Source organism: Phyllopteryx taeniolatus, chromosome 17, assembly GCF_024500385.1.
Source record: "Phyllopteryx taeniolatus isolate TA_2022b chromosome 17, UOR_Ptae_1.2, whole genome shotgun sequence".
In the NCBI taxonomy this organism is placed as follows: Eukaryota; Metazoa; Chordata; class Actinopteri; order Syngnathiformes; family Syngnathidae; genus Phyllopteryx; species Phyllopteryx taeniolatus.
In genome coordinates, this window is record NC_084518.1 from 16,476,232 (window position 1) to 16,497,106 (window position 20,875).

At 43.6% G+C, this 20,875-nt stretch overlaps 1 protein-coding gene across 12 annotated transcripts in view; it reads right to left on the bottom strand.

The window, feature by feature from the left end:
* rapgef6 (Rap guanine nucleotide exchange factor (GEF) 6) overlaps positions 1–20,875 on the bottom strand; it is a 67,735-nt gene that overhangs the window by 12,489 nt on the left and 34,371 nt on the right. For 5 of the 12 annotated variants that reach the window (XM_061752479.1, XM_061752482.1, XM_061752483.1 and 2 more), the window contains 13 exons: positions 10,828–10,959; positions 9,334–9,514; positions 8,520–8,656; positions 8,278–8,436; positions 7,730–7,882; positions 5,720–5,884; positions 5,414–5,521; positions 5,140–5,343; positions 4,044–4,152; positions 2,985–3,228; positions 1,619–1,630; positions 319–476; positions 163–177 (listed from right to left, as the gene is read on the bottom strand). In XM_061752479.1, coding sequence (XP_061608463.1) covers positions 163–177; positions 319–476; positions 1,619–1,630; positions 2,985–3,228; positions 4,044–4,152; positions 5,140–5,343; positions 5,414–5,521; positions 5,720–5,884; positions 7,730–7,882; positions 8,278–8,436; positions 8,520–8,656; positions 9,334–9,514; positions 10,828–10,959 — 1,777 coding nt within the window. Of the gene's footprint in view, positions 1–162; positions 178–318; positions 477–1,618; positions 1,631–2,984; positions 3,229–4,043; positions 4,153–5,139; positions 5,344–5,413; positions 5,522–5,719; positions 5,885–7,729; positions 7,883–8,277; positions 8,437–8,519; positions 8,657–9,333; positions 9,515–10,827; positions 10,960–11,436; positions 11,573–20,875 lie in introns of those variants that run through there. The other 7 variants (XM_061752486.1, XM_061752484.1, XM_061752487.1 and 4 more) reach the window with 4 other exon arrangements.

Genomic DNA, 20,875 nt, shown 5'->3' on the forward strand with positions numbered 1-20,875 from the left:
TCCACACGGTCAGAGCTCGACAAAACGCCTTGTTAACTTCAACTGGACATATGAAATAAAACAACCTCAAGGACTGACATTGTTTTCAGACGGACGCGCATGCAGAACACAACTGTTTAGACGCCACACATGGACAGAACACAGTCAAGCGTCCATACTCACAGTACAGTCCTAGTGCTGGACCAGTAGAATGAGAAAAGGATGACAAGGAGAAGAAAACAACGTGAGAGGAAGGAATGAAGGCCGCAGAAAGACAACAGGGTGTTGGAAAACCTCAGTCTCTTGTATTGTATTCATATGTAATGGTCTCCGTCCTACCTGCCGGGTTGGAGAAGTCCAGCACACTGGTGGCGGGCTGGAGGAGGTCCGGGCTGCTTGACGACAGGCTGCCGGGGATGGGCATGATGGCCACGCTGTGCCGACACTGTTTGGTACCCACAATGCTGTCGTCCTGAGACTGACCCATGCCGCCGTCACTGAGGAGGGACGTTATTAGGACAAAGTCCAAACCTTACATGTCGAATAAGATCAATCTGCAGTTCATACGCAGTAGATATCCATAGTGGTGAATGGAGATGCTCCATCACATGCAAATGTTGCATTCAAAGACCTGGTTATTTGGATTTTCATATTGTAATAGTGGGTCATCATAAGTGGAATTACATGCACTATGTATGCAAACTTGAGCCAGATAGAACTAAAAACATTTTTTTCCAGTCTGGGTTCACCTATTGCAAAGTTTTCTATTTATCATATAAAATAATTTGTTTAAAATACATTAACAATGTGTTCAAAAAGTGTTTTAACAAATTTTAAATGTGTGTTAAAAGAGTCACGTAGGGCTATATTAAGACATAAACTACTCTCCCTCCTTGAACTGGGTATCACTGTACATGTACAGTAGATTTTGCGCAGCTCATTTAGGCAGCAAAGTAGTTAGTAGTCATACTATGTATGATCTTGGCCATCTTGTGCCGGATGAAAACTAAAAGCTATTTCCCGTTTCTACTCTCTATGGCCTTGGCCATCTTGTGCTGGATTTAACTCAAAGTGCCCTAGCTAGCCTTGAACAGAAGAGCGATAATAAAAGGAAACAGGCTCCAATGGGATTAAGTAAGTCAATGGTCTTTGATCTAAATGCAATCTAGATTCAGTCATCCTTTTGACAGTGTGAATTTGAACAGTGAACGCTGCCATGTGCATGATTCAATCAGGAAAATTTGAAATATTATATAGGATTTATTTGTATTTATTCAAATTTGCTTTATGTCAAAAAATACTAAAAGCACTGTTTTTACACATGGCTTGTCAACCTGCAAGCAGGACATGACTCAGGAGAATCCTGGAAGCAGCTGAAGGGGGAAAAAAATGAAAAAGAAATGTCCCTTGGAATATTGTGTGTATGGCCAAAAATTAAAGTCTAACAATAAGCTTGTCTCATAATTTTCATAGTGTTGATTTTGGACTTATGTCCAGCACAGCGCCCCCTAGTGTGTGATTCCAACAGCCCCGTGAATTCCGCCTAGCGACCAGCGTTCAGGATAGAAGAATCAGTGGAATTTTGTGTGTGTGTGTGTGTGTGTGTGTGTGTGTACTTGCACTGAACAAGAGGTCTTACCCAAACAGGCCCCTGAAGCAGCAAAGCAGGGGGAAAAGAAACACAAAATTTTAAATTAAATTGAAATTTAACAGAAAAGAGGAGCAGCGCCGCTATATTCCAGGATAAAAGCATAGCAAGTGCGACAATATTTGTGTTTGTGTGTTACGTGTGAAAAGTACATACACGTGCACCAAGAGGAAAAAGTGATGTTCCTCTTACACACATGAAGTTTACTGAGGAAGTGAACTCACAGCGACTGTTTGACCTCATCCGAAATAGAAAAGTTACGCTGAGTCAGCACACTGCAGACGGAATGTTGATTAAAGCTTTTTTTTTTGTTTTCCCTCAGTGGACCTATGATGTAAAATTGACTTTTAACTTGCTTGCAGACAAATAGTTTTGCCTGCCCACCATCAAGTGAGAAATTAAATATCCAAGTCAATATTTTGTTATGTATATATTTCTGAAAATGTATCAGGGAGCAACCACGGATCGGCTAAGGTACATGTAATTGGCCAGGTCGGTAATGAAGTGCTGTCTCCACGAGTGAAAATACAATACACGTGTTTGCCGTCATTATTTTTTTTGTCACTCTTTGGGCTCGCAATAGCCGCTTGCCTTGTCGCCCAGGTTGTCATGGTCACGAAAGTAGCACTGGGTGTTGGCCAGTTCATGGTGCCATGGTGAGCAGTGGCTCATTTGCATGAGACAGGGCCGCCCTCTAAAAACAGGCTAATTTCAGCAGTTTGATACATTTCAAATGGCAAACACTGCCATGTGTGCGAAAATGAATTGCAAAGATTTACATTAACTGTTTTCATTGAGGCGGCACGGTGAGGGACTGGTTAGAGCGTCTGCCTCGCAGTTCGGAGGACCGGGGTTCAATCCCCGGCCCCGCCTGTGTGGAGTTTGCATGTTTTCCCCGTGCCTGCGTGGGTTTTCTCCGGGCACTCCGGTTTCCTCCCACATCCCAAAAACATGCATGGTAGGTTAATTGACAAGTCTAAATTGCCCGTAGGTGTGAATGTGAGTGCGAATGGTTGTTTGTTTGTATGTGCCCTGCGATTGGCTGGCAACCAGTTCAGGGTGTACCCCGCCTCCTGCCCGAAGATAGCTGGGATAGGCTCCAGCACGCCCGCGACCCTTGTGAGGAGGAGCGGCTCAGAAAATGGATGGATGGATGTTTTCACTGAATTTTTCATATTAGTTTCAAATGGGACTTTCCTTGTTAACCTTAATGCGCTAACATTAGCGTTCTAGGACAAACAAGGCTAATTCTTATATAATATATAGACTCAGAGGTATTACGAGGCCAATGGGGTGGTTGTTCCTATTAAATGTAACCCCTTCCTGTTAGCACCCACGTTAGCCTAGCGCGGCCTACCTGAAGGGCTTGGGCGGCAGGATGCTGAAGCGCGTCTTCTCCAGCATCTTGCGGATCTTGTTGCGGCCGCCCGACACCGTGTTGGCCTTCATCTTGCGTGTGGCCTTGTGGTCGGTGGCAAACTCCATGTCACCGGGCAAGTCCGGGATGGAGAAGCGGTTCCCCTTCTTCTCCTGGATCTTGGGAATGTGCGGCCCGCCGTTCTTCTTCTCGTGCACTATTCGGCTCAGGAGCTCTTTGAAGACTGCGTCCACAATTGATGGGCAAGAGCGTATTATTCACATGTTAAGGGCATGTTATGGAAAAATTACTTTACTGTCATGCCTTTGCCCGTGGAAAGGAGAGCTACAGGTCCAGCTGCATTTTTAGCCGTTTATTAAACAAGACAGGTCAAGTAGACAAAAAAAAATGAGAACACTCGCAAGGAGCTGCTGTAGGCCACAACTCATGCCGAGACGCTCACAAAGATCTATAACCAGACAACCCAACTTCAACTGCTGATGTCACTTGCGAGGCCCCGCCCCTTAAAGGCACACATCTAACCCACATAAGTACACTTCATCAAACCAGTTTATTTCTTTATACTGTATTCTCTTGTATTATATTTATTATTTATTATTTTTGTTTGTATAAAATACACTGCTCTCCCATGGGGACTGAGCCCTGCCAAGAAAAGCAACAAACTGTGAATAACTGACACCCCCCCAAAAAAGTTTATTATTGCCTATAGATGCCACAAGATGGTGGCGAAGCACTACTTTTATATTAGACAGGGGTATGGCCTGTCTAAATCAAGCTTCTCCCCTCACGTCAATATAGTTTCTTGGCACCTACCTGCCACTAGATGGCACCAAAGCAATACTTTTATATCAGACGGGGCTTTTGGCCTGAGCACAAAAACGAATAGGTGAGTTTTTAGCGAATAAGCAGTTATCCAGATCAGTCGCCCACCCCCCCAAGATAAATCTGTGCTATTTTTCTTAATTAAAAGCACATAACAGAAAAAAAATGTGTTTTTTTTTAAGGGCTGGAACAGTATAATGGATTAATTTCACTCACCAAATATGTTGGTCTTGACCGTAAGGGACAAATGCGTGTTGTTCCTCAGGATGTCCACGGCTTTGGAGAAGGAGATGTTCTCAAAGTTCTGCCCATTAATCTCCATGATCTGAAGTAAGACATTGAGATGTCACATTTTAGCAACATGTGAACTGCACAAAAAAAAGGAAAAAAAAAAAAAAGAAAAAAGGAAGTGTTTAGTGATGCAGTATGTAGTTCCAGTTGTGGTTTTAAAGGGTTAAAAAAAAAAAAAAAGAAATAGCACTTAGCTAGGTTAGATGGTAGCACAACTGGGTTACAATCAGGTGTTTTTTATTTTTTTAAATTTTTTTTTACAATTGATTTTCTAAATCAGTGTACATCAGTAGTGCCAATTTTGGGAGGAGGGAGTTTCCCTAGTGTCTCAAATCTTTCACTTGCTGACCCCAAATAACAAAAAGGGACAGGGAGAGGAACAGAAACCAGAAATGACACCAGAAACAACACTATAAGGATAGTGATGTATGTGACACAAGTCACCATCATGACAACGCGGGGGTGAAAAAAACATTAAAAAAATAAAATAAAAAATGTAATTAAAACATCACAACTCCAATATCAAATATCCAAAAGCCCCTGAACAATTCTTCAGAAAATGAAAATGCAAAAATCTTTTTCGCCATTTATTTTTGTAAATGGTGTCTATCCCATATAATGTTTAAAATAACTGGTGTCTGTACTTTCTTACTGTTTGCTTGACTTCCTGTTGCTGCCGATTTGCCCTGTCCTTTTTCTGCTATGTTGTGGCCACAACTCAATTAAATTCATTCAATAATTCACTGCCTAGCAACAAGCGACCACATGTGAAATAACCAGGAAAAAAAAAACAAATTATTTTGAGTTGTCCTTTCTTTGCTATGTTTGGCAGCTCAGACCATCGGCCCCCAAAGGTATTATTAATTTATTTATTTTTTACGGAATCTGAATTCTGCCTCGTAACAACGAACCATGCAAACATGATGTAACCACAGGTTGCTGCCTCTCTCTGCTATTGTTGGCAGCCCCAGATTTTTTGGGGGGGGACGTTTTTGACAGTGAGCCCCCCCCCCCCCCTCACCTGGTCTCCACGTTTAAGCCCCGCCTCGAACGCCTTGCTGCCATCCTCCACTGACTCGACAAAGATGCCAAAGCCGCGCTCGCTGCCACCCTGGACGCTGAAGTAGAGCGGCGACTCACGCGACGCCTTCTGCAGCGTGATCTGCCGCCACTTGGCCTTGGCAGCGCACGCGATGTTGAGTAGCCGCAGGTGGCCTTTCATTTTCTAAGAACAACGCAGATTTTAGGACGTGTACCAAGATTTCGAGATGGCACGGTGAGATGGGCGGTCTTACTGTGGCTTCCAGCAGCTTCTCAAAGTCTTCCAGGAAGCGCGTCATGGCCGTGTCGCCCTCAAAGTCATTGAAGTGGTTGTTGACCCACAGCAGCACAATGCGGGTCACCTGTAAAATCAAAGACAACCTGTGTTGAATACATTTAATTTTTTAAAAATCCATTAAGATTAGACAAGATGCCCCATAAAGACTAAGTGAAAAAATATTTTTCGACATTTTTGCAAATTTGGATATACAAGGTTTCCACCCCACAGCGACGATATTCAAAAAGTCAAGAGGATGAAGCCTGTATACACACACACTGACCGTGTCTCGAAGCGTGTCCATCTGGAACCAGTGCAGCAGCTTCTTGCCCACCTCCAAGGGGCTGGACACGAAGGTGCGGTAGGTGAGCAGGAAGTCCTCGATGTAGGTGGGGTCCACCACCGAGGGCTCCTCCACCAGATGCATGATCAGACGCTCCGGGGTCCCCTGGGCGGGTGATAAGCAGCGCGCATGAACAATAGGGCAGGCGGCCAGGACACCACATGTCAATTAATGATTAAATCTACAGGCAGACGCGCAGTCTGCCTTTTTATTGCCTCGGTGATGTGTTTTTAAATTATTATTATTATTATATTACATCTTCCAAGCAATTCTATTTTTTCTTTTTCATATTGAAATATGTTTTTCTAAACTAAAAATGTAATGTTTACTGGTTCAATTTTTTTTAAATAACTTCATCCACAGAAGCAATGTTTTTTTTAAACGCCTTTTTAAAAATAAAAAATATTTTTAAATAATTCTAAACGTTCTTTTTCATGTTTTTCATTACTATTTCATCACTAAAGACAATAATACCTTTAATCGGTCTTACTAAATACAGTATATATTTTTTTATTTTATTTATATCATGTATTATAAAACTAAAGACATTATTATTTGTAATTAGCCTTACTAAATTATACAGAGTATATATATTTTATTCATACATATTATATGATCTATAAGACAATAGAGAAAGTATTTTTACATTTCAACTGTTTTAAATATGAAATATAATTTTTGTTTTTCACTTGTAGTTTCAGTGTTCATTATTTTTCCTATCAACAATATTTCTTTGTAATTGTGTTCTTTATTTATTAATGTATAATTAAAATCTCTTAGTTTGATCTGTTTTTGTACTGTATGATTTATTTTTTAGGTTTTTCATTGGTTTGGGTTTGTTTGTGTTTGATTTTCAATCTACATTTTTCCATATATGAAGGGTCGGTATTTTTACTTCTGCGATCCAAAACACACTGTAAAAACATTTTTAAAAAATATACCTAAATTGGGTATGGTCTCTGAATAAAATAATCTTCTAGAAGGAAACAATTCTTTTTTTGGTGAGGAAGCAAAAGTAGCAGAGCACATCCTCTCTTCTGTCCGACACAAAAAGAACAAAAGAAAGAGAAGTGGAAAATAAAAAAATAAAAACTAAGAAACACTCCAAAATCGACTGGTCTACACTGGTGTTTTTGGATCATTGAGGCCCATTACACGATCAATACCTTACTGCCTTTGGAGAGTCCCCGAAGAAAAAAAACAACAAAAGATCAAAAGGAGCCTTGGCGGACAAGAGGAGTGCTAATCGCGCTAACGCTTCCTCTAAATTAGCAGCAAAGAGCGCTGAGCCAGCGCATTGATGTTTCAGCAAGTAGCTGCCGATCGATCGGCGATAACCTGAGAGACGCTAATTAGCTCCCCCGGGCTAACAGCCTTGGATTCTTCTGGTGAACGAGTCCAAGGTCGCGATCAGTGGCAGAACTTGACCTTTGAACTCAAGTGGGAGGTTTCACACATTCACATTTAGTGCGAATGCTACGAAACAATCAGCGCTAACTTGGTTATGTTAGGGTTAGTTATAATTTGAGTCTGGTAAAAATCTGACCGGGCGTATACTGTAAGAATTAATCGTACCCTTTGATTGCAGCTAAATTAGTTCAGATCAAAAGAAAACCCCCTAAATTGGGTGAGGTAACTAATCGTATCCTTTTTTGAGCTCATTTTCACCTGAGGTAACCTTTGAACGCCGATCAAAAGACACCCGCTAATTTGATTTGGATATTACTTAAAAATCAATAGCACGATTGCTTGGAGACTGAGCAGCAATCCCTGTATATTTGAAGGCAATCCAGCAATCATCTGGGTTAGTAAAGTAAGTAGAAGACATTTTAGCTCAGTCAGCTCAGCTCAAACGACACCCCCTAAATTACCTCGGCACAACAACTCCAGTTAGCGGCATTCCAAAAATTAAATCAATCAAAAAAATCCAACCGGCACTGCGCTTCGCACCTTGATGACGATGTGCCCCTTGCGGGTGCCGCTTCGATCCAGCTCGCGGTGCTCCTTCACCATGACGATCTCGCCCTCCTCCTCCACCTTGTGCGTGTTCTTCTCCACGTGGTTGAGGATGCGCCAGTAGTCCTCTTGGGCGATGCACACCAACTGCGGGCGAGAGCGCAGGTGGCAGGGCGGCGGGCTGACCAACGGGTGATGACAAAGTGTTGGCGCATAGTGACCCGTGCAGCACGGGGCTAAAACAAGTCAGACGACTTTGTAAAAAGCCAGCTTCCCTTCCTACTAAGAACAACCTCGTTGACTTCCTCGAGGTCCGACGACAGGAAGTGTGATGCGTACCGCACAGGAAGTGGGCCTCCGATGGGTCACGTTTGACGTGTATTTGAATTCAAATGAAATGTCTTTTAAGGAGACATTCTGTATTTTTAAAAGCACATTTGACTTATCTTGGCTATGCTGGGTCGGATGACGTTTAAAAAAAAAAAAAAAAAAAAAAAATCAAACTGGACGACTTTCAAAACGAAAAGTGTTCTCGCTGTTACCTGGCAGTCGTCCCCTTTGGTGCGCACCTCCCCGTTCATGAACTGCTTGTCCAGCGAGGGCGAGATGCCGAAGCTGTTGCCCATGCACAGCGTCTCCGCCCGGCCCTCGTGGCGACCGATCTCCACCGCACCGTTCAGGATGACGTACCACAGGTCCAGCTTGGGGAGAGGGAAACGCGGATGACGTCACTGTCCGTGTACGGTGGTGAGCCGCCATTTTGTTTTTCGAGTGCGGTTCTGACCTCCTGCTTGTCGTGCAGAATGACGGTGCCCGCCTGCTCTACCACCTCGAAGACCATCACGCCGCACAGCTCACGACGCACCGACATGGTCATGTTGGCGAAGGCCGGCAGCTGGTGCATAAACTCCAGCAGTTGCTCTGAGGACAAACATTCAAACATAATGCAAATATTAGGGCTCGACCAATATGGATTTTTTTTTTTTTTTTTTTTTTTTTTTTTTTAGGCAGATGCCGATTCATTAAAAAAATATATAATGAATAAAATGACTTCTTTTTTGTTTCCTCAACACGTACAATAACAAAGATATGAATTACAGGCAGAAGATTTGACTGTTTTACAATACTTTGTCCTTTAGTTTTTGTTTAACTTTACAACAGAGAGAAAAATCTGCAAAAATCAGCTGATTTTTTTTGTTTTTTGTTTGAATGTCATTATCTTTATTTTATGTTGTAATGTGTGTAATGTGTTAATGTGTAAAATGGCAAAAATCGGCCAAAGAAGTGGCCGATTTTTGTCGATTTAAAAAGGGCTAAATAAATCCAGTGGCCGATTAATCGGTCAGGCCCTTGTAAGTATGGTAGGCATATAGAACATTTAACATGCTACATTAGTGTTGGATAATGCATTATATGTAATGTAAATAGTTAAGTAACATTAACATTAGTTGTATAGAGCAGAAAAATATGGCACATTAGAGTTGAGTAGAAAATTAAACGAGTATATTTTAGTTGTTAAATAAGCTACATTAGAGTTGTATAGCATGTTAAACATGCTATAATATGGTAGTTGCAGGAATTTTGTCGCACACACTGACCAATGTCGTCGTCGTTGCGGTCGGCCGGGTCCTTCTCCAGACACTCGCGCACAAGGTCTCGGGCCAGCAGCGCGTCCGAGGCTCTCTCCAGGTCATCGTCCTCCTCTTCCTCGTCCTCGCTGTCCACGGGAGCTTCGGGAAGGCCAGACAGGTCCACGTCGCCCAGCTCGCTCTCCGTGGCCTGGGTAAGGAAAATTGCCAGAGTGAACGCTAGAAAACACATTTGTCCTCCATGTGCTTACTCTACTTTTTTTTTTCCCCCCCCCCATTCAACTTGAACTCTGCCTTACAACAAGCGTCCAAAACTACGTACTCCATGACCCCTTCTTTAATCGCAGCTACAATTAGTCCATCCATTAATCCATTAGTGACAAGTGGGGCAATGCCCTACCACGAACATCAGATGGTAAAAATAAAAAAAAAGTGATTGCTTGACTTCCTGTTTCTGCCAAATCTGTTTCTGCTATGTAGGGGCAGAGTTTATTTTTTTATTTATTTCCAGAATTCTGCCGAACAACAAGCGAGCGTGCAAATGCATGATATAACCTGGAAGACTAGGTAAGACCATGGGACTGTAACTTAACCCCTATTTCTTTCTTTTTCTGCAAAGTTAAGGCAGCAATTTGGACATTTTTTTATTTTATTTTATCGTACTTCAATTCTGCCTAGCGACAATTACTCTTCTGTAATATGGGGTGGGGGGAGATGAATAAAAGTATCTGCTTGACTTCTTGTTCCTGCCCTTCTTCCGATCCTTTTTCTGCTACGTTAAGGTTGCGGCGCCTGCAAAAGAAAGGCAACTGAAAAGCCTCCCTGGTGGCGGTAACAACCACTATAACGATGCCATTAACACCGTTTACGTCCCTTGATGGGGTTTCCGCATTGATCACAGCATCTCATCGGCTTGGAAGTTATTAGCCGGCTAAAGCGCAACCAAGATGGAAAATATTTCTGCCGTTAATTTCAGGGGGAAAATGGCTACGCTGAAGGGATTTCAATGATGCAAATGACGTGTTGCTTGATGGATGATTGATTTGGATTAGCCGTGACAACGGCGACGCTGAGCAGAGGCTGGAGGACATTCTGTACGCCGTACGAAGCTTCGAGAGGCGTGGACCCGGCTTGGAAAAGGTCAGGGTTATTTCCTGCGTCAGACCTTTGTGCCGCCACAGGAAGTAGCGAGCGACGCGCCGCCAATGCCGCAGCAGGAGCAGCAGCGAATATTAGTCTGATGAGGGAGGATGACACGGGCAGCGCCCACACCGGACCAATGGAAAACATTGGTCCGGTGTGGGTGCTGCAAACAACAAACAAATATGATGTATTAAACATGATACTTTCACTTATTGGAGTTGTATAGAATATGATGTATGGAACATTTAGACTTGGATAGAATGCTGGCGTAAATATTAGAGTTGTATGGAACATTAAAATGCGATATAAACATTTCTATGAATAGCATGAATAGTCGCATCGCTCCTAGGAATATCCCACCTGGTAGATGTCCGACAGGCTGCTGCTGCCCGAGTCGCTGGCGATGCTGCAGCCCGACTGGCTGGCGGGCACGTGCATCACCTGCTGGTGGGCGTGGTCCGTCAAGTGCATCTTGTTGAGGTCGGCAGGAAGCTGCGCAGACAGACGGGAAGGAAAGGAAGCAGGCGGCATGAGACGATGATCGGGTGCTCTCGGTTCTTATTATTTTTAAATGCGCTATAAACACAACACGCAAGCCACAATAAGAACAAACTTCTTTTCTAGCATCGAGCTAACACATTTCACCATAAACAACGTACGCTGCATTCACCTCTATGCACTCTCTCGCAGAGAGCTGCTCCTAATGTTTTGACCCTTGCAGTGGCACTAAATAATCTGGTCCAAATATTACAAAAAACTCTTCTTCCTCCTCATTCATAAGTGGCACTGTCGCAGGAAACCACCTATTGAGGGAATTGTAAGGATTATGATTGAATTCTTTAAATCAATGATTTTACGTCGACATTTTAACCTTATCTACGAATGATCTGTCCATTTTAAAAATCAAATAAGCGCAAAAGTTTGCCCAGCTGTGGCTTTGAGGATCGACTCCACCAACTAAAGTTTTACCAATTTGGATCGCGGCAGCGCCAAGGTGAGCGACGACGTCCTCCGGCGACACCGCGCCAACCCGCACCACGCATCCTCCATCGAAACGCCACCCAAATGCTCGCCAAACGCCGCCGCACAAAAGCACGTGATAGCCAACATCGAGGGGAGGTTGAAGTGGGAGGAGAAACCACTGTGCCAACATGAAATATTAAACACACGGCATCCCCCCCCCCCCTTTCCTTCAGCGCTCCCCTCTAATAGGCCCGTTGTAGTGCGGGACCCCCGAACCCGTGGGGGACCCTGGGAGTGCGGGGTGGAGCTTTGGGAAGCAACGACCCGTTGCTAATGCGCCTTTATGACCAGGGAAAACATTCAGAATGTCAAATGCAGAAGTCGTAGAAAAAAAAAAAGAAAAAGGACAAAACACTAATTGTATATATGCGCCGAGCTTTGACCTTGCGGCAATTTTAAGCACAGCCTGACCATGTGTGTCAAGACATGGGTGCCATTAGGATTGGCACGTGGTCAGGAAAGTACGACCACGTATTCATGCCAAGAACACGCTGATCATGAGAAGTCAGTAAGACTAACACATGGTCACGGTGCTAATAAACTTGACATGTGGTCATGGTGCTGTTAAAGGTGTCACATGGTCAAGACACTATGACATGTCAATCTTAATAGCACCATGATTATGTCGGTATGCTATAAAAAAAATAAGTCAAACTATTGTTATAGTGATTGCAAACTTGTTGACTTGATGTTTATTGTGTTGGTGGCCCTTTTTTTTTTTTTTTTTTTTTTTTTTTTAGACCTTTGAGATGTGAATTTTATTGAAGAAAAGTGTTATGTTTACTGATAATTAAGGCCTTATTTTAAATACAAATAAAATAAAGTAAGAAAATAAATAGTTTTGTCCTAACCAAAATCTCAACGAGGTTCTGGACAGATTCTGATTTTGGTTAAGGTAAAAATAAACCGTCACGGTTTAGGTTAGGGATGTTTTTGAAAATGTAAGCATGTCCCGGGGGTGTTTTCCGACTCTATTTCACACTCCTTACTTAATCCCACCTTAATCCCGCCCTGCCCCCCCCCCAACTCAGACACACACACACACACACATACTTTCTCTCCCCTCCGAGATTGAGCTGGCAGGTGGCTGCGTGGGGGCGGGGGTCTCCCAATCTCCTCATGCATTACGGATGAGAGCCGGCAGATGAAATATAAATGTGTCATCTTCCTTCAGCTGTACAATTCCATTAAGTCAACACGTAGGATGGACAGACGGGGCGTGGAATGTGTCACCCCCAGACCCAGAAAAACACTACTGTATGCTCTTATGACGATAGCGTTTTAATTTGAGTCAAGTATGTTTGTCTGTCGCTGATGTATTTAGGTTCATGGTAATAAATTACAAGGATGAGTGACAGAACTAAAGCGCCAATAAAACTAGTTTCATCCAAAAGTCTTCATTCCGTTGTAGCATGTTAGCGTTTGATTTATTCTAGTCTGTAAGAGGTTTAAGGGATTTTCGATGTTGCTGGTACCAGACTGCAGATACAAGTGACGAAATTCTATTCCACCCAAAAGTCTTCAATCACTCTCATGATGTTAGCATTTGATTTAGTCTAGCATCTAAGCGCTTTAGGGGATTTATCACAAGTGCTTATGTCACTGGTTATAGAACTGAACCAGCAACAAAAACTTTACATCTTTCCATTGTCACCCTGAAGTCTTCGATCGCTCTCATGATGTTAGCGTTTGATTCGGTCGAGTATGTAAGAGTTTTTTTTACAGGAGTTTGTTGATGGTTATACAATACTAATATTCTATAAAAAAAAAAATCTATAAATCACTCTCATCGTGTTAGCACTTCATTTAGTCGGGGGGAGAAAGAGGTTTGAGAGATGGGTTACAGGTTTTTATGGTTATAGATTACAAATATTCTAGTTCCACCCAAAGGTTTTCAGTCACTCTTCTTATGTTAGCGTTTGATTCAGTCGCATATGTAAGATGTTTAAGGGATTTTTTTTTTTTACGTGTGTTCATGTCACTAGTTATACATTACTAATATTCTAGTTTCACCCGAACGTCTACAGTCACTCTTATGATGTAAGCGTTTGAGTCAATTGAGTAATTTTTGTTCCAGCTGTTTATGTTGATTTTACAGATTACACATATTGTCGTTTCACCCCCCCCCCCCCCCAAAAAAATCTTCATTCATTCTCCTGACGTTAGCTTTTCATTCAGTCGAGAGTTGTAAGCAGTTTAAGGGATTTGTTACAGGTCCTGTTTCAGTGTTCCAGCATGAGGTGCCAACACAGCTGAGTCAATACGGGCACGGTGACAGACGGTCGGGTCACTGGCTGGCCATGTGCCATGACCACACTTGGCCTGTAGGTGTCAGTGCACAGCCCACTAACATCCTTAAACAGTCTAAAATTGATGGACTCTGGCGTCTTTAGCGCTTCGGCACGAACACTCAAATCAAACCCCCCGCTTGAATCAACATTGTGTCTACTTGACTATTTCTCCCGCGTCTTCCATCGTCGCAACGCTTCGCCGCCTCCGTCGGTCAGTCATTGGACTTCCTCGCCAGCTTTCTTTCAGCCTGTCTTTCCACCCCTTCCTCGCATTTTCCTTCCTCCCCCCCCCCCCCCCCGAGAACATGAATTATGGATGAAGTCTGACGCCGGCGACGTGCAATTACGCATCAAAGACGGCAGAGGAGGTGCGCTGCCAGAGCAACCGAAAGACGGCAAACGGCATCAAAGCGAACGTGTCCGAGGCTTGATGATCTCTAGTGCAGAGATGAGGGATGCGGCGGGAATGGTATGGCACGTATAACTCTGCAAAAGAGGCAGTAGATTCAAGACGTGCTGCGAGAAATGAAGACAAAAACATCGCAAAGAATCCAATTTCCGACCGCAGTCGAGAGCTGCCTCGTATATCTGCGCGCTCGTGTGAAATTGAGTCGTGAAAGGCAGCAGAGGAGGAGATGAAGTTCTGAACGGCGCCTCTTATCAATGCATGCAAAGTATCAGCTGAAGCTTCGACAAGATGGACTGCTTTGTGTATGGCTTCGTATATGGTATTTTTGTATGATTCATATAATAAAGCATTGACTGGGATCTGGATCCAACTGGAAAATCTTTAGTATCAGATCTTAAGGTATTACAGTATTCCCCAGCCGCTCTGATATTTTAGCAATGCAGGGCTCAAAGATATCTTGGAAAGCAACCAAAGATGATATTCAAAAGCGCATGAACAGGCACGGCATGTTTTATGGCCAGTCGTCAAACTTCGCAGGCATATTACGTGTCACTACAAAAACTCAAAAGATTTCGGCAATATTATATTGCATTGTCAATTTAAAGCAGACGTTTTAGGGTGCATTCTAGAGCTCATACCTCACCTGGACTGTCTGTGCCCAGCCATAGGGCTTTACATTATTATCATTATGTTTATTTGTACCCGTGTGTGCGTGCGCGTGTGTCTGCACGAAATGGCGGCTGATTGGCGGGAGAGGATTGATTGATTAAACTATGTAAAGCACTTTGTGTTGCATGTCATTGTATGGAAAGCGCTCTAGAAATAAAGTTGGATTTGATTTGATACCAGGACACACGAAAAAGTCTCAAGGACTCATGCCCAAAACTCAACTGGGAGTCAGCCATTTTGCTTTCAAGCAGCCATTTTGGGCGCAAATAAGAGGGCTACTGGGGAATTCGCCCAATTGAGCCTTAATCGGATGTAAGTATCAGACAGACAGATGGGCAACGCTACATTGTTCAGCGTCAACGTTTGATGATTTCATTTTGAAGATTCACCAGAACAAAAAGGGGCGCGAGGGCCCCGTTTCTTGCTGCGTTAATTTACACGTGTTCTGGCATGCGTGGGGAAGAAGGTAATCAGCACGGATCAGCGAGACCTCGTGGAGTCAAGTGCTCGTCTTTGGCAGACGAAAGGAACAGGGAATTCCTTCCATTTGGCAATCCCGACCGAGTGTTCGTCGTGTGTGGCAGCAGATGGCGGCGGTTACCACCCTACCGAAAGTGTCTCTTTTGACGGGAATAGTCGCAGCCGAAATTCCGCTCGGGGGAGAGGAGCTTTTAGCAACAAGGGAGAGAGAAGAGAGAGAAAAAAAAAAAGCCTGCTCGGGGTACAAAAGCATTTTTAGATGTGATATGTCAGACGTGGCGAAGCACTGCAGAACGAGCAACTTTAAACACTCGGTTGTGCTGATGTGGCTTGGGTTTGTTTTATTTTGGTTAAGTTTGTTTGACCTTTTCAGCATTCCCTTAACTATCCGTCACCACCTTTTTCCTCTTCATCCCCTAAAATCTGCTGCTTTTGCAAATGAGGACCGAACGTGGCGGCACGATGAATGGGATTCAGGTTTGAATTTATCAGGAGAACGCCGCAGGTTATAAAGATGATGCTACGTTTCGTGCTAAACGGACCGGATTAGCGATCCCAGCGTGCGGGTAAATAGGAATTGCAAATGGGTGGGTAAATCCCCAGAGGAGCCAAGGATCACCATCAGAATAAATGGCTCCACCTGTGGAAAGGGTGAGACGCAAAAGGCACAACAGGCACAAATTTGAGCGTGTTTGGGCCCATGAGGAAGATGGGCAAGCCTGGTACTTAACCCACCATGAACAGATGCTTCCTGCTCTACACAGAGAGGCTGGCACTGATACGGCAAAGAGCCCAGGGGTCAGCTGAGGTTTGTTGAGGTCTGTTTTTATTCAAAATATTTCCCAAAAACTCAGCCCAGTCTGGGCGGATGATGAATCACGAGCATGCATCAGCAGGACAGGAAATTATTTTTTGGTGCGCCGAGCAAAGTTTGGAGTTCATCAGACATTTCTCCGCCACGTAAGTCAAATTGACGAGAAGATAAGAATCTTATGTTGCTATCGCAAATGCAGCTAGAAGGTGTTCTTGTGTTATTGGACTGCTTTTGGTGAGTTCTAGTTCAACGTAGATTGCGCCATTCACTAATTAACAGGTGTGTCCTGAGACCTTTGTCCAAACCACAAGTGCGTTGCCTGGTGCTAAGTCTCGTGGACAAGCCCACGTATGTCCACAACGGCTTGAGAAGAGAACAAATTAAGATTCAGGGAACAGAGAGTTCTAGTCTCACCTAGGCTGACTAATTTATTAAATCATCTTTGTCTACAAGTGTATTGGGAGGTTCTAAGTCACTTGGGCGGGGCAAAGTTTTTCGCAATGTGTTGATAAGAGGACAAATTGAGATTTAAGGAGAACAGAGGGTTCTTGAATCCAACCTTTATAGATCCATACATTTAATTAAGAGGTGGGTCCCAAGACCACAAGTGCATTGCCAAGTTCAAAATCACTTGGACAAGCCCAAGTTGGTCCGCGTCTTGACTCTTGATAAATCGACAAATTAAGGGGGAACTAAGAGTTCTAGCTCAACCACAATTGATCCATCCGAACATAATCGACCTGTCCCATCTCGTATTCGTTAACGGCCTTGAAAATGATCCACTACAGACTCTCTCTCGCTTTCTGGCTGCGCAGGGAGCAGTGTTGAATCAATACAAAGGAAATAACGGGACCATGTGAAATTGAGGGGTTTGGGGTGGGGGCGGGGTGTCATCATGATGTGTCAAGGTCAAAGAGAGAGACAGTTTTGAGAGGGTTAAGGTCGGGTCTACAAATGCCATGGGGGCGGGGCTTGATTTATAAGTGCATGTACTGCAGGTCTGCTTCCATTATAACCACGTCATTTGATTTTAGAGCCCATCGAGGACCCTTTTCCCGCTGTTAGAGTCTACTTGCATCAGGGCAAAGTGGGGGGACACAGGGCGGAAAAAAAGCTCGTTCAGGGCATCAGTTTTAGTTTTACTGTTAAGACCCAAGAGGCATTTCTAACTGTGGATTTAAGTATTGTGTGTCATTTAAACGTAAATGAATGGTTATTATGGAATTTTTCAAGGATGTCACTGTGCAAGGCTTCCTGGTCTACGCAGAGAGGCTGGCACTGATACGGCAAAGAGCCCAGGGGCCAGTTGAGGGTCTGTTTTTATTCAAAATGTTTCCCAAAAACTGATGCATCACGAGCATGCATCAGCAGGACAGGAAATTCTTTTTTTTTATCAGACATTTCTCTGCCACGTAAAGGGAAGTCAAATTGACGAGAAGATAAGAATCTTATGTTGTTATCGAAAATGCAGCTAGAAGGCATTCTTGTGTAACTGTGGTTGCCGTGGTTACCACTGCATCACTGCCACCTACCAGACTTCAGTGGAACACTATGTCCCGGGACAGTCAAACGGGCATCTTTTGAGTTGGTTTTGGCCTTGGCGGAGGTCTGTTTGTGGTGTAAAATAATAGAATGAAAGCCTAATCAGTTCTGTGATCTTTACAGTCGTAACTGATGACTTATAGAAGGCGATCTGAACACGGCCTGGTGTAACGTGACCCCTATCGATTGTCTTCGCTGCGACTTCCTGCGTGTTTGAGCTTCCAGACGCTCCCGCGGCAGGTCTTAAAAGCCCTCAGTCGCAACCCCCCCCCCCACCACCCCCATTTGCTGCCGTTGTGTCAGTCTATCAATCAGGATGTAGTCTGACCCGAGGGCGACTCCAGGCCATGACATCATCTGGGAAAGATCGCCCTCTTGTGGCACCCCATCACCCCAAAAAACATACAGTGCAATTTTCAATCCACATGATTGTTGGGCTCACTTATCATGAAAACAAACACAAACCTGTATGCACCAGCAATTAATGTATGGACCATAATGAGGTTCTTTTGGTAACATTTTTGAGGTTTTTGTTCATCCTAGAAGTGTTTCTTCCACACCAAACTCGTTCACGCATGCCTTTGTGGACGGAGGCACAGTCTCGCTGGGACAGAAAACTGTCTTCCCCGGGATACAAATGTTCAAAATTGCAAAGATGATGAACGATGATTCAGGTGGAACGAAGGATTCTAGTCAAAACTAGATTGATCCAGTCATTGATTAAGAGGAATGTGCCCGAGTCCTTCCGTGCGCAAGTCGCTTGGACAAAGTTCCTCGACGATGCCTGGACAAGATGACTAATTAGGACTCAAGGGGAACAAAGGGTGCTAGACCCACCTAGATTGATACATTTTCTGATCAAGAGGTGTGTCCCCAGGTCGTTATGACAGTTGTAAACAAATGCTTTGCCGGGCTCAAAGTCACTGACACAAAACCAGTTCCTCCAAACAGTCTTAATTTGATGCAGAATTAAGAATCAGGGGTAGGTAAGGGTTCGAGTCCAAACTATACTGATACGTTTTTTTGATTAAGATGTGTGCCCTTTGCACACAAGTCCATTGCCGAGCTCGATTACTTGCACAAGCCCAAGTTTCTCCACAATGTTTTGATATTAGGAAAAATTCAGATTCGGTGACAACTAAGTGTTCTAACCCAACCTACGTTGATCTATTCTTTGATTAAAAGGTGTGTCCAGAGACGTTTTGATCCACACTTCCCTGTATTCCTACTCTGATATGCCAGACACTATGCCCACGTGGCAGTCCGTCTATCACGCCGACTCGCCTGCCCTGGCACTGAATCTATCAACCTGTCCAAGTGTGGCTCATTAGCGGCCAGCGAAGCCTTTTTCCTATTCATCACGGCTCGGACACAACAGACACCCAACGCTGATTGTCGAGGGGCAGCCCCCGAAGCTAGTTTACCTTAGCGACTTAAAATTTGGTAGGCGTGGCTATCACACAAAAAAAGTCAAGAAAAACTAAAAAAACAAACGAGGCAGGAATCCACTATTTTAGGATTATTTGGCCTTTTCCAGGGGTCCTTCAAACATTAACTTATCCAACAGATTTTGTCCCGATCGCTACAAAAATTGAACCGAATAATTTGCGAAACATTTTAGTTTTCCGCATTGCTTGTCGGCAGAGCACGGCGACGACTTGCCGTAATACACGAAACTAATGAATAAACGCTACGAGGTCAGAGCTCTGCCACACATCGTGAGTGTGTGAGATGAAGGATTCAAACTGCGGTATTATCATCATGCAGTATGTGTGAGATACAAAGCTTTACCTTAAATAATTTTGCCGTCCGTCATCTGATGCCGTGGTTGCAGTCAATATTTCAGTCCACATTATTTCATCTGACCTTAAGAGCGAGAGTGGTACGCGTTTCACTCCAAGCAGCTGCATGGCAAAACCAGCCATTAAACGTTCAATGGGTGAGGAGCCTGAAGGCATCTGCGCCGGTCATGCGGGAAAGACAGTTGTGTGAAAGGGAATTATTTTTTTTAAATGACTTACTGTGGCTTCAGCTGTCATAAGCAAATGTTTCCAGTGGTTAATTGAGCCAAAATCCTTCGGGGAGATGACTTGAGTTTTGTCTTTTATGAAGTTTATCAAACTTCATCAACATGCTCTTCCCATACGCAATAACGAAAACTCAATCATTTATATTTGTCCATCGGTTTTGTATACGTGGTTCAGATTTGGTAGCAATAAAAAAAAAAAAAGAAATCTGTGTTTGTCTTTGACCCTGAATATCGGCAAACTCTTTCAAACCAATATGGCCGACTTCCTGTGAGTTTTCAGGAATGGCTTCCTGAGACTTTTTTTGCGTCTCCTAATGATGAACATGGCTATTAAATTTGATGTTGCTAAAGAAATCTGGATCTGAATTCAGGGGCTGAATTTTCTAAATATTCCATTAGGAGAAGTTGGGCTTTAAAAGAAAATGGGCAAAATGACGCAACAATGGCTGCTTCCAACCAAAATGGCAGACTTCCTGTGAGTTTTCAAGACTGGCTTCTTCAGACTTTTCTGTGATATTTTTTTCCTGTGACACTCATGACAGACATGCCTACAAAATTTCAAGAAAAAGAAAAAAAAAAGACAAAAAAAATTGGGGTGAGGCGGGGGGGGGGGGGGTTGTTGTCCTCATCACAAGGTATCCTCCTTGCCTGCTGCTACTGAAGCGGCAGTTAGCATCTTAGGTAATGTCAGACAAATTTAATTAACCTTTTGTGACAATGACACAGACCAATTAAATACGGATTTTAAACAGGGCGCGCTGTCAGAAACCTTCGTCAAGTTCAGTGAAGGCTTTCTCTCGTTACGTTGCACTTAAGACTACGAGGTGGCTTTGAAGTGAAGTGACTTAAAAGTCCCCAAATTATTGAATGACGTCTGCTCTTGCAGCCAGTGACTGTGGCAAACTAGCCTTGCGTGTAGCAGAATGCCTGATGGCTAATGTTACCACAATTGTCAATGCTCACTGTGACATGTTTGCATCAAGGTGAAGGGGTAGGTCTAAAATTGAAGTCATTTACAAGTCGCTAAATTCTAGAATTAAGTATATTTCTTCTCGTTATTCAGCGAGACAAACTAACTAGTCTAAGGTTAGCGCCGGGGTCATTGCAAGATGGTGGCAAAGCACTACATTTGTCTAAATGAAAATCCTCAA